Source organism: Ziziphus jujuba, chromosome 1, assembly GCF_031755915.1.
Source record: "Ziziphus jujuba cultivar Dongzao chromosome 1, ASM3175591v1".
Classification (NCBI taxonomy): domain Eukaryota; kingdom Viridiplantae; phylum Streptophyta; class Magnoliopsida; order Rosales; family Rhamnaceae; genus Ziziphus; species Ziziphus jujuba.
In genome coordinates, this window is record NC_083379.1 from 46,126,885 (window position 1) to 46,139,524 (window position 12,640).

General features: G+C 35.5%; 3 protein-coding genes across 4 annotated transcripts; 2 read left to right on the forward strand and 1 right to left on the reverse strand.

Moving 5' to 3' along the window:
* The first annotated feature begins 418 nt into the window (after positions 1-418).
* Positions 419-7,084, forward strand: LOC107408057 (uncharacterized). Of its 2 annotated transcripts, XM_060812626.1 has the most exons (12): positions 419-922; positions 1,835-1,903; positions 2,202-2,294; positions 2,417-2,533; positions 3,055-3,176; positions 3,495-3,690; positions 3,845-4,020; positions 4,650-4,779; positions 5,677-5,837; positions 5,951-6,048; positions 6,318-6,414; positions 6,791-7,084. In XM_060812626.1, the coding sequence occupies exons 1-12, from the start codon at positions 590-592 to the stop codon at positions 6,834-6,836; spliced, it is 1,638 nt and encodes a 545-aa protein (XP_060668609.1). In that variant the 5' UTR covers positions 419-589; the 3' UTR covers positions 6,837-7,084. The 2 variants fall into 2 exon arrangements, with proteins under 2 accessions (XP_060668609.1, XP_015870905.2); XM_016015419.4 differs by lacking the exon at positions 2,417-2,533 and having other exon boundaries at positions 422-922.
* A 155-nt stretch (positions 7,085-7,239) lies between these two features.
* LOC107408069 (uncharacterized) lies at positions 7,240-8,212 on the reverse strand. The gene is made up of 2 exons (XM_016015430.4): positions 7,917-8,212; positions 7,240-7,600 (listed from the first exon to the last, which is right to left on the reverse strand). The coding sequence occupies exons 1-2, from the start codon at positions 8,136-8,138 to the stop codon at positions 7,409-7,411; spliced, it is 414 nt and encodes a 137-aa protein (XP_015870916.2). The 5' UTR covers positions 8,139-8,212; the 3' UTR covers positions 7,240-7,408.
* Positions 8,213-8,347: 135 nt separating this feature from the next.
* LOC107407682 (signal recognition particle subunit SRP54 2) lies at positions 8,348-12,615 on the forward strand. The gene is made up of 9 exons (XM_016014997.4): positions 8,348-8,799; positions 9,417-9,516; positions 9,763-9,916; positions 10,610-10,760; positions 10,842-10,990; positions 11,243-11,343; positions 11,446-11,603; positions 11,801-11,915; positions 12,003-12,615. Exons 1-9 carry the CDS (start codon positions 8,569-8,571, stop codon positions 12,332-12,334), a joined length of 1,491 nt encoding a protein of 496 aa, XP_015870483.1. The 5' UTR covers positions 8,348-8,568; the 3' UTR covers positions 12,335-12,615.
* Positions 12,616-12,640: the final 25 nt, after the last annotated feature.

The following is a 12,640-nucleotide window of genomic DNA, read 5'->3' on the forward strand; positions in this document are numbered from 1 at the left end:
ATATATTTTTTGACCCATCAATTTCAGTGTTAGATAATAAATATGCGTATGGATTATAAAAATTATAACTGTTAAAATATTATTAGTACAAATTATTTGGTATAAGTAATTTTTTTTAATAAACTAAAAATACAAATAAAGAGTTGTTTTTTTAATAAATGAAAAATTAAAATTAAAATACCTTTCATTTATTTTGTCAATTTTCCTAGCTTCTTCTTTAGTTTTTACCCATAGATGGGAAACGAAAATATAAAAATAAATAAATAAGTAGGGGTTATTGTTATTTTCTTAAAATAATAAAATAGGGTTATTTTCAAAAATAAATAAATAAATAAAAATAAAGTGGGGGTTATTTTAAACGTGGTAATAAGTCAGACCACATATCGGTTGGCCAAGATTTCATCCATTAAAAAATAATAAAACAACAAAATAAACAAAAAGAGCCAAACCTTTTCATTCATTCTCTCTTTAATCTTTCTCTCCCATCTCTCCGACATTTAGCGGCCAAAAACATGAACGAATTCAGGCGCTTCTTCGTATTTTGTTAGAATTAGAAACAAACAAACAACATTGCATTCGCAGCGGCTTCATGGCAGCCTCCTCCGCCTCTCTCTCCCTCCGTCCCTCATCGTCGCTCAGCTTTGTTTCCGACCGACCTTACCTTCTTATCCCATCATCCACCTCTGCTTCTTCATGTTCTTCTTCTTCTTCTTCTTCCTTCCTATTCCTTGGGACCCACCAGAGCTTCATTTCTCTTTATTCTTGCTCTCCTTCTTCTACGAAATTTAATTCGAGGGTCTCCGCTAAACGGGGGTTTGGACCAGTGATTACTGCTTCTGGGGACTACTATGCCACTCTTGGGGTTCCCAAATCTGCAAGTGGCAAGGAAATCAAAGCTGCCTATCGAAGGTTAGCTCGCCAGGTAGTGATGAACTTCATTTTTTTTTTTTTTTTGGGTTTTTGGAATTTTTCATTGTGGTACAGTATTGTTGATTGCCAATGTAAGGAGAAAATGAAGAAGACAACAATAAGAGAATCTGCTAAAATCAATTTTGAAACTGTAATTGAAAGGAAACAGGTAAAGAAGAAAATGGGAATCATATTATAATATGTTTTTGATTTACTTAATAATGCTAGCCCGATTATGGAAACTGGCAAATAAGGAACCCAATGTAGCAAGTAATATCTCCTAAACTGATAACATTTGTTTGTATGGGAAAGCCAATGTATTAGCAGAACTTACATAGCTTGAGTTTTATATTTTGAGTACCTGGTATTCTTGAGCACTGCTCAATTATCCATTCAAAAGGAAAAAGTGATCTCCTTACCGGAAAAAAGCTAATCTAAATAGAAGAAAAAAATAAAAAATAAAAAAAATAAAGACTTCAGACGCTGGTCAAATATTTTGTACTAAACTTAGATGACTCTGCATGAACTTGAATGGTGTATGTGCACCCTGTTGTTGAGAAATTCTGCTACTTTCTTCATATTTATTCTTGTAGAAGATCCATTTTCAGCTATAAATTAAATGAAAAAAGAAAAACCTGTTCCCTTCATGTAAGATTGGGTACTATCGAATAACTTGCATCTTCTGCTTTAAGTGGTGATTTAATTTAAGTCATGTAATCTAAGGGGTATGGTGCTTCCTTCATAAGATATATGGTGTTGAGTAGCTTAATATGTGCTTTCAAATTTTAGTGTATGTTGCAGATGGTAATGAATTGAGTATTATAAATATTTTAGTGTATGTTGCAGCTGGTAATGAATTGAGTATTGTAAATATTCTATACCTATCATTTGTAAACCTGACCTTCTAAATGTTGTCTTACTCAAGTACCACCCTGATGTCAACAAGCAACCTGGAGCAACTGAAAAGTTTAAAGAAATTAGTGCTGCATATGAGGTGTGCATCTTTTTCCTAGTCTCTCTGTAGTAACGAAAAATTTTTGTTTTGTCTTTTTAGTAATTGATGATGTCTTCAATGACACATCCAAGTTGTAGTTTCAGGTTTCTCTTCCTCTTTAATTTTCTAATTATGAAGCATGTTACTGCTTTTGGCTTGTCATTTTTAATTAGGTTTTATGTGCAAGTTTTATGATGACTTCTTCCACATATGCAACTACACTTATACATAATCTCATTAATTTTTCTTTTCATATGGATGATATTGTCTTTTGAATTCTGAAGTACAACACTGTCAGGTGTTATCAGATGACAAGAAGCGAGCTATGTATGATCAATATGGTGAAGCTGGAGTTAAAAGCACAGTAGGGGGAGCATCGAGTGCCTATACGGTATTGATATTGTTACATATCTGTTTTAATTTCATCTTACAAAAATAATGAGTGTGGCAAAATGGCACCTACTCAAAGCATGACAAAACTTGCATGTCAACTTATTACTTAGCTACTTGCAGGATCCAGTTGTTGGTATTAGTCAGGGTCTCTGTAGCCTGTGCCTGGCCATTCTTCTTGCTGTATTTCATGTTGATCGAGCATCATGGTCATTTTATCATACAACTTTAGTTTTTGGTGTGAAGTGTCTGTCATCATGACAGGAAACTCTGCCTTAAAATAAGCCAGAAATAGACATTTTTCTTTTGATTTGTTTTGTCTTGCTCTTTCTCTTTTCACTTGATCATCTAATGAAGAATATGAAGTGTATTTCTTGTACCTGTATAATCGGATGGACAAATTTTGGTAATTAACTTTACCATGATTTGTTGACTGCATTCTTGTTGGTTGGCATGTCCAGTAGGTGCCTTATCTTCAGCAACTGCTTTTATATCTTCAGCATATGCTAGTCACTGGAATTATATGCTTCATTTTGCTTTCCACATGCAATGAGAAGGAGTGGAGTTTTCATGCAGTTACCTACTTTTTTTGCTTATGGGAAATCCCATTTTGTTTTCGAGATTGCTTCTTCTTGTATTCTTAATATGGCTAGACCATATGATTGTTTATGCTTGACACCAATATCAGCCTGATTGTGCAAATTTAAAAAACGTGCAAACCATTTACTCATTCATAACCAAATATTATTTATTTTTTTCAGACTAATCCATTTGATTTATTTGAGACATTCTTTGGGCCAAGCATGGGTGGATTTGCTGGTATGGACCAATCTGGTTTTGGAACACGTCGTCGTAGTACTGTTACTAAGGGTGAAGACATACGGTGAGTTATAATGTCTTCAATAATACAATGTGTGCCTTGCTACCACTGCTTGCATGTTTGGTGCAACAATAATAACAATTTTATTTATAATATATCAATGCAATAGTAAAGCAAATGTGTAATACCTCTGTTATATTGGGTGATATGTAAACTCTACTGCAGGCATTTCCTTGCACTTTGCAACCTGTTATTACTATACTACTTTGACTTTATTGTCTTGACAAATGTGTACCTTATCCTCTTGTTGAATTATAATGCATTACCGATTCAATCTACCATCTAGGACTTCAAGTTGATTCATGATTCATATATTTTCAGTTATGACATCACATTAGAATTTTCTGAGGCTATATTTGGAGCAGAAAAAGAATTTGAACTTTCTCATATGGAAACATGTGAAGTTTGCATGGGAAGTGGAGCAAAAGTGGGTACCAAAATGAGGATATGTTCAACATGTGGAGGAAGGGGTCAAGTTATGAGAACTGAGCAAACACCTTTTGGATTATTTTCCCAGGTAATAAGTGCCATTTCTTCCTAGATTTGGGCTGCTGATTTTTTTTGGTGAGTCAGAAATTTGAAAGCACTTAAAAATTTCTTAAAAATTGCTTTATAGTGATTGGAGACAGTTACATTTAGCTTTGCTTTAAAAATTGCTTTCTGTTAATCAGGTTTCTGTGTGTCCAACTTGTGGTGGAGATGGTGAAGTCATTTCTGAATCCTGTAGGAAATGTTCTGGTGAAGGACGTGTTCGAGTTAAGAAAAATATTAAAGTTAAAGTCCCTCCTGGTGTTACCGCAGGCAGTATTCTCAGAGTTGCTGGGGAGGGTGATGCTGGGCCTAGAGGGTATGTAGTTGGTTTTTTGGCTGTTAGTTATTTTGGGCCTCATTATGAAGGTTTTCTGGTGGACATTGATGAGAATTGCTTGAGCTTCAATTTTGAAATATTTTGTTTCTGTAATTAATTTGGAATTCTCCATAAGAGTTTGATGTTGATGCCACATTAGGTATAGTGTTAACAATTTGTGTTAAGAGCTCACAATAGGGTTTAAGGAAGGTTTTCCATGTAAATTAAATAATTGAAGAGCTCTCTTTCTCTCCTGAGGTGAGTGGAGCACTTTAAAAGACTGCTTTGTAAGTTTCCTTGTCATTTCTGGCCCTTTCTTTTCTGAATATCATCACAAGAGTCAGTACCCAGTACACTATAGAAGATTTAATTCTACATGACACAAGTCAGAGTATAGAGGATTTTTTTATTTTTTATTTTCCCTTAAGGATCAAGCCCCCTGCTATTTTCACCCTTTTCTACCTCTAAGCCCTAAATGAAAGTATGAATTATTTTTCTTCTCTTGTATTGTGTACTATAGTACAGATTAATATCTAGATAATATTTATTTGTTATGTTTTTCATTACTTCAGAAATATCATTCTAAGATAAACGAGATAGAAACACTTACTAATCTTATGATTTATCAGGGGCCCTCCTGGGGATCTTTATGTATATCTTGATGTAGCAGAAATAGCTGGAATTCAAAGAGATGGCATCAATCTCTCTTCAACGGTATCTATTAGTTATCTAGATGCCATATTGGGGGCTACAGTGAAGGTTAGTCAATTCATTATTTTTATTCACTGTTACATTTATAAATTTGTGTTTCCTACATTGTTTAACTTCCGTGAGAAAAATATGATTTCTCATTAGAGGTTACAATGAATTTTTGGTGCTTTTGTTATGTAAAACGTTGCAGATTATCTGAGGCTTATAACACGTTTCTACATCTTAAGATACTGGAGATTTTGTAAATCAATAGCACTGTGACTTCAATGACTTACAGAATTTATGATCCATACATCACTGTATCAGTATCTTTGACATGGTGCTGTTTGGGACTTACAACATTTCCAAACAAGTTATGGATGGATAATCTGGATAACCAAAAATTCTAGAGATTATCTTCACTGTATCCTGGTGCTCGTTCCACTTTTCAAATATTTAGTATCTAATACTCTAAATACCAAGGCCAAGTGTGGCGTCATTTTTTATTGGACTTCAATTGAACTCAACATTCTTTCATTTTGGGTAGTTATGTATAACAATGTGGTAAACTTAAATTTTTTTTTAGATAAATCTAAAGAAATTATAATGATTTTCAAATGAAAACATAATTTTAACATTTCTTTTTAAAAACTAGCTTAGCAATTGGAATAGATAATGAAAATTCGAGTATTAACTTTCTGTCTTGTGCTTAGTGTGATAATAAGTACCAAATTATCTTTGTAAATACTTGGGGTGGCTTAAAATGCTTTAGTAGACAACTGTTTGAAGTACACCAGCAATAAAATATTGTTAGACAATAATTGGATAATTGAAGTTGTTGAAAAGGATTCTATTATGACCTGAACTTGTAAAATCTTCACATTCTAATTCTAGAAATCCCGAAGTGTCATAATACCTCATTGTTAGTTCTTATGTGGGCAATTTTTAATTTCTGCAACTAAACAGGTAAAGACTGTTGAAGGGACTAGTGAACTACAAATTCCACCAGGCACTCAACCTGGGGACACTCTTGTCCTTGCAAAGAAAGGTGCACCAAAACTGAACAAGCCATCAATACGTGGTGACCATTTATTTAAAATTAAAGTCACCGTTCCTAATCGTGTCAGGTAAGATATTATTTTCCTTATTTTGTTGTTGCAACAAAATGGTGGATGGACTTGGGGTGGCTTGGTATCTTTGTCGAAATTTTAATCTGTGCAGATTTTGCTAATATTGACAGTGTCAAGGAGCGTGAATTGCTTGAAGAACTAGCTTTGCTGAGTAATACTACCGCCAGCCGCTCACGAATCCGTCCTAAAACCCAACCAGCAAGTGAGGGTGAGTTCTCTCTCTCTCTCTCTCTCACACACACACACACACACACACGCACACACACGCATATGCACAAAAGTTTGTCCTTTGCTTATACCTTTTATGTGTTTCAGCTAGAATGAAATATAATGTCCATTCTAAAATTTTTGGAGCTTTGCAGGGAAGAGAAATTTAATGCCATCATCATTTATCTAAATTTGCATGATTATACTTCCCTCCTGAAGTACTCATTTTTTGGGTTTGTGTTAACTGAAAATGATCTATCGCTGCTGCAGCCAAGAGTACAGGAAAGCAGGTGGGAACTGTTGAGGAGAAAACTGAAGAATCGGGAGATGAAAATGATGTATGGAAAAAGTTAAAAGATTTTGCTGGGTAATAATCGTCAACTTCCTTCTCAGCTTTTTAGTTACTGAGCATTACCTTTACTAAAAATCATCATAAATTTTAACCCCACCCACCAGAAGTGGGAAAGGGAAGACAAAACGGTTATAGAAATTTAGTTACATATATTACATTGCACATACACGATTTAAAAATAAATGCCATCCTTGTCAGTACTTGATCATGGCTTGATTTTTTAAAATTTGAGTTTCGTTAATCTTCTGGTTAACTATTCTAACGTTTCGGAGACCTGGGGTGATTGTAATTAGCAGTGAACATATTCTACATACAGTACTCACGGTTTTATTACCATTTGCTGATAACAAGGAATGATTGCAAAAAAAAAAAAAAAATGTTTAATTTGCAGGTCTGTTGCAAATGGAGCTGTAAAATGGCTGAACGACAACCTGTAAGGGCAGTAATCTTTTATTAGGTGTCCAAACTGTATCGTCCCTCTATACGGATTTGGTTTATTGAATTTTTCTACCTCTGGGATTTTTATTTTTATTTTGTTTTTATTTTTATATTTTTTCAGATGCGTGACTTAGTAATACTGTACTGGAGAAATCAATTGTGCTCTTCTCAGATATTCTTTTATTTGATTTTACTTGTAAATTTATTAACCAGCAAATTCATACAAACTAATCTGCTGTAAGGTACCTTTCTATGCTCCGGGCAAGTAATGATTTAATATTACTTGCAAGCGTATTAAATCCTTTAGCTGATTCCAAAGTTACGCATCGTTCTATCAAACATTTTGTGTTAAAAACCCTTTTATCGTATTGATGATTTGATAAAGATTCTCAGGTGCAACACTTGCAATGAAAAGCATACTCTATAAATTAATGCCATCACTGACATAATCAACACCTTAATGTAGCCATAAACTTGGGCAATTTTTTGCATGAAGTTCCGATTGCATTATAAATTTATACATTTCTTTCAATTCCACCAACAAGATTTGAAAGAAAGTAGAGGTTGGTAGTTAGCTTGGTCCCTCTGCTCGACTCTGATTGATCAAAAGCAAAACAGCAAGAACAACAGGAGTGATTATTATAACAAGAGCCACTGTGATGTTGGGTATTGTTATTTCTGGAAAAACTATGCTTCCATACTTGATCAAACCTGCACCGACCACTGATCCAGCACCCAGTTTCCATAAATATGCCAAATCCTCCTGTTCACAATAAAACGTGAAATTACATTTTATGTGAATCTTTTGGTTTAAAAAGCATATTACATTATCTTCATTGCTATAGAAAACTCTTCTTTTATGTCTTTTTTATTTTCTTCCTTTGAGGGTTGGCATGAGTAATCCAATCTAATCCAACACTCCTTTCAAAGACAATCATATACAAAAAACCCAGTAAGGAGGTGAATCAACAAAGCTATGATAGTTATTAAAAATCAAGAAAAATTATTGGAATTTGCACTAGCCAAAAGATTTCTCTGGTCAGCCAAGAAATACAAGCGAGAAAGAGTTGAGTGCGGACCTGAGAAATGAAGGCGCTTGAATCCTCTTTCCCATCCTTTTGAGGGTCAAGAGATCGAATGGGATTCACCCTTTTGGTTGAGAACCAAATTGGAGTGTGGTTGACAAGCTTTGTGAAAGCTATGGACTTCTTGGCGGGTCTTAGCCGCGGGTTTTCGGACCTCCAGCAGCAGCTTTGCTTGGAGGGTCCAGTGGCCGTGGTAGACGCAGTCACTGCCGACATTTTTGTCTCTCTGCCTCAGTCATCAGATTCAGCGCTATCTTTGTATTGTGCAGTTGGTGGGCCTCTGGCCTCTCCAAAGAAAGAATCTTTTGGGCCCAATTCATTGTGCTGGGCCACCCATCCAAAACCCAGCCCATTAAAACTTCTAATTTCCTTCTCACCAAACAAAACAAAAATACCCAAAGAATTAAGAAAACGAGAAAGAGGGGTCACCGTAAGAAGTAAAATTCCGTCCAATCCTATTCCAATTAGGACTTGAATTGAATCGGAAGAAAGGGGAAGACTTTCTGATTCATCAAATCCGCCCTACGCCATAAACCCTAACCCTAATACCGTTATTGGAAGCAAGAAGCAACCTCAGATTCACAATCCAATCCTTCACAAAAGGTCGGAGTAGTTTGTTGTTGTCGTTGTTGAACAATCAGCGAAGATGGTGTTGGCACAGTTAGGAGGGAGCATTTCGCGTGCTCTCCAGCAGATGAGCAATGCGACTGTCATCGACGAAAAGGTTCTCACCGACTGCCTCAACGAGATTACTCGCGCTCTGCTCCAGTCCGATGTCCAATTCAAGCTCGTGCGTGACATGCAGAACAACATAAAGAAGATCGTCAATTTGGATGACCTCGCCGCTGGCCACAACAAGAGGAAGATCATCCAGCAGGTAAAGTCTCTATTTATTCATTTATTCATTCATTTCTGATTTTGCCTGTATTTATTTTTATTTGTTTGTTTGTTTCTGGCTAATTGAATGATGGTTGTACTCATTTTGACAATTGGTATGGTCACAATTATCCAATTTTCATTCATTTTCTTTTCTTTTGTTTTTTTTTTTTTTTTCTAATTGTTGAATTTCTGAGAAATTTTTTAATTTTTAACTTTTAATTTTATTTTGGGAGCTTGTTTTGGGGGCGAATTTTGCTGGATGAACTTTCATGATGGTGATTTTGGGGAATTTTTTACTTGCTCTTTTGATTGAGTAGCCAATCATGTGTTTTCATTTTTGTTCATTCTGCTTTTATTTCTTTATATATATATATATTTGGGGGGTTAGACGTCTGATCAAATAGAAAAAAGTTTCCTTTGCTACCAATTTCGGCTGCTAAAAGCACACTTATCTAGCTAATGATGTATACTTCTAACAGCTTTCTACAATATACAATTTGTTGTATACCCCTAAATCCTTTTACTTCTTCCATTTCTTCTCATGGTATATGAGATCCCCTATTGTGTGTTGTCTTCATAGCTGTTGCGGTGATAATGTATAGTTGCCTTTTTTAGGCCATATTCAATGAGCTATGCAAAATGTTGGATCCTGGGAAGCCTTCTTTTACACCCAAAAAAGGGAAAACAAGCGTTGTTATGTTTGTCGGTTTACAAGGTATGTTGGCTATTAGATTTTGTTTTGACAATTAGATCATTTCATATTTTTCATGTAAAATTTATGTCAGCAAGTTTGCTAATTGGATAAGATGTAGTCCTATTTAAACCGTTAAGTACTCATGTTTTGGAAAATATTCCATTCTCCTATTGCCTTAATTTCATTTATAAATGTCTTGATTTGTTTTTCTTTTTTTTTTTTTTTCTTTTTTTTCCCTTTTTTCTTTTTTTCATATAAAAATTTAAGGGTCTGGAAAAACTACCACCTGTACGAAATATGCATATTATCATCAGAAGAAAGGCTGGAAGCCTGCTCTAGTGTGTGCGGATACCTTTCGTGCTGGTGCATTTGATCAGCTGAAGCAGAATGCAACTAAAGCTAAAATTCCATTTTATGGAAGGTACACTTTTCGCATTCAACGGGTTACAAATTTTTCTTAGTTAGCTTAGAACCTTAGTAGAATTGTGAAGTTTGGGAAAGATATATGTTTGCTGTTTATGAAGGGATCAGACAAACAAACACCACAAAAATCTATCTGATGAAAAAAATTTCTTTTAACCTTGTGAAGGATGCTTGTGAAAATCCTTCGTTTCTTTCCATCTCCTTCTCTCTCTCTCTCTCTCTCTCTCTCTCTCTCTCTCTCTCCACCTCATAGCAGGGCATTTGAAAATAACAGTAATGATTGTTGAGATCTCTCTCTTTAAATTGATAAAATGACTATGCTATGCTTAAATAAAAGGCATCAACCTTGATACGGATATTATGATGGTGATGTAGCTGATGTTCTTGAGATCTTTCTGAATGATTTGCTTCTGCTCGAATACCAGAGACCTCCCAGTAAAGAGAAAAAGATAAATGACCTAAGCTCTGTTATGCTATAAAGTAGGGGCTTTGTCCACTCATTAAAAAGTGGATTGTTCCTCAATGCCTTTCCAGAAACTTCGTACTCTGTAATTCATGAAGCTTCCTCAAAATAGTTTCTTTATTATCATTAAGTATGCATTCATCAATCACATATGATAAATTGAAAAGACAACTCTTTTATTTTGAGTTCTTCAGCATTTAAGTGATTATTGTTATTTTATCCTTACAGCTATATGGAGTCAGACCCTGTGAAAATTGCAGTGGAAGGTGTGGAAACATTTAAGAAGGAGAACTGTGATCTTATAATCGTTGATACTAGTGGGCGTCACAAGCAAGAAGCTGCACTTTTTGAAGAAATGCGTCAAGTTTCTGAAGCAACGGTATATTCTGGTTTTCCGTGCCCTGTTTACTCTTTAAGGATTTTATATAATCATTAGTTATTTTTCCTCTTGATCTTCCAGAAACCAGACCTTGTTATATTTGTTATGGATAGCAGTATTGGTCAGGCCGCTTTTGATCAAGCTCAAGCATTTAAGCAAAGTGTTTCAGTTGGAGCTGTAATTATTACCAAAATGGATGGCCATGCAAAGGGAGGTGGTGCTCTTAGTGCGTAAGTTCTGTTGCAATATTTTCAGCCTAAAATTGAATAGTCCTAATGCTTTCCCAAAAAAATGAGCCATAGTAGTATCCAAAACACTACATTTTTATATACAAATTTGTATTTATGTATGATAAGTTTGAATGATTTCAAGTGCGTCCTGTGAAATGCAAATTGAAAATTTCTACTGATGCATTTTCAATTATGAATCCTGGTACCTACATAGGTTTGAAAACTGCATTCTGTTTTATATCATGTTTGCAGTGTTGCAGCAACAAAGAGTCCTGTTATATTTATTGGGACTGGAGAGCATATGGATGAGTTTGAAGTTTTTGATGTCAAACCATTTGTCAGCCGTCTCCTAGGTGTGCACATCCTCTTCTTACAGATTTGATGCTTGAACTATTTAGCTGTACTTTAATTTGTTCCAACATTTTAAATACATGGGTAATGGTTTTTCCAACTAGGCATGGGAGACTGGTCTGGGTTTATGGACAAGATTCATGAGGTTGTTCCTATGGATCAGCAGCCTGAGCTTCTGCAAAAGCTTTCAGAAGGGAACTTTACATTGAGAATTATGTATGAGCAGTTTCAAAACATACTTAAAATGGGTCCAATAAGCCAGGTTAGAGCGTACACTCACTTCTCCACCTCATTATTGATTTTCCTTTTACTATTCTGTATCCTCAGTTTTATAGGATATGCCTGGTGGAATAGGTGAACTCTTGATTGCAGCAGTCTTGAATGCTATTATATAAATTCTCACCAATTTGATTTAGAGAGCTTGGCTTTTTATGTTAATGTTTTACTTTGTTCATGTAGGTCTTCTCAATGCTTCCAGGATTTAGTGCTGAATTAATGCCAAAAGGTCGTGAGAAGGAAAGCCAGGCGAAGATCAAGCGCTACATGACCATGATGGACTCGATGACAAACGAAGGTAAGTCAGAATCCACACAATTGTGTCCATGAAACTTCATTTTAATTTTTGACTTGTCATGATAGCCAATTGTTAGTACTGTTGCAGAGTTAGATAGTTCAAATCCAAAGCTCATGACTGAGTCACGTATCATGCGGATAGCAAGAGGTTCTGGTCGCCAACTTAGAGAAGTAATGGAGATGTTCGAAGAGTACAAGCGTCTGGCCAAGATATGGAGCAAAATGAAGGGGCTTAAGATTCCTAAGAAGGGTGAAATGAGTGCACTATCCAGAAATATGAATGCACAGCACATGAGCAAAGTCCTTCCTCCACAAATGCTGAAGCAGATAGGTGGCATGGGTGGCTTGCAAAACTTGATGAAGCAGATGGGTTCTGCTAAGGACATGATGGGGATGTTCGGAGGTGGCGGAGATAAGTAGATGCAAACACATGCGTGATTGGTGTGCTCAAATTCGTTGGCAATTACAGCTGCCAAGTCACCTTTTGGAGCAAACAGGCCCCGGCATTCTGTATGCAAGTTTGAGCTACTAACTCATTTGCCAGTAATATTTTTGCTCATGGGGCATTGTACTTTTTATTCTTTTGGTCATACTAGGTGACATTAGTTATGACATTCATTAGAGGATGTTCTAACAGTTGAAAATTTTCGCACTTTTGTATGTATTTAGTCGAATAAATATATTGAGTTGGCAATTAAGTACTTCGATGGTTTTGGGTGGTCGAGA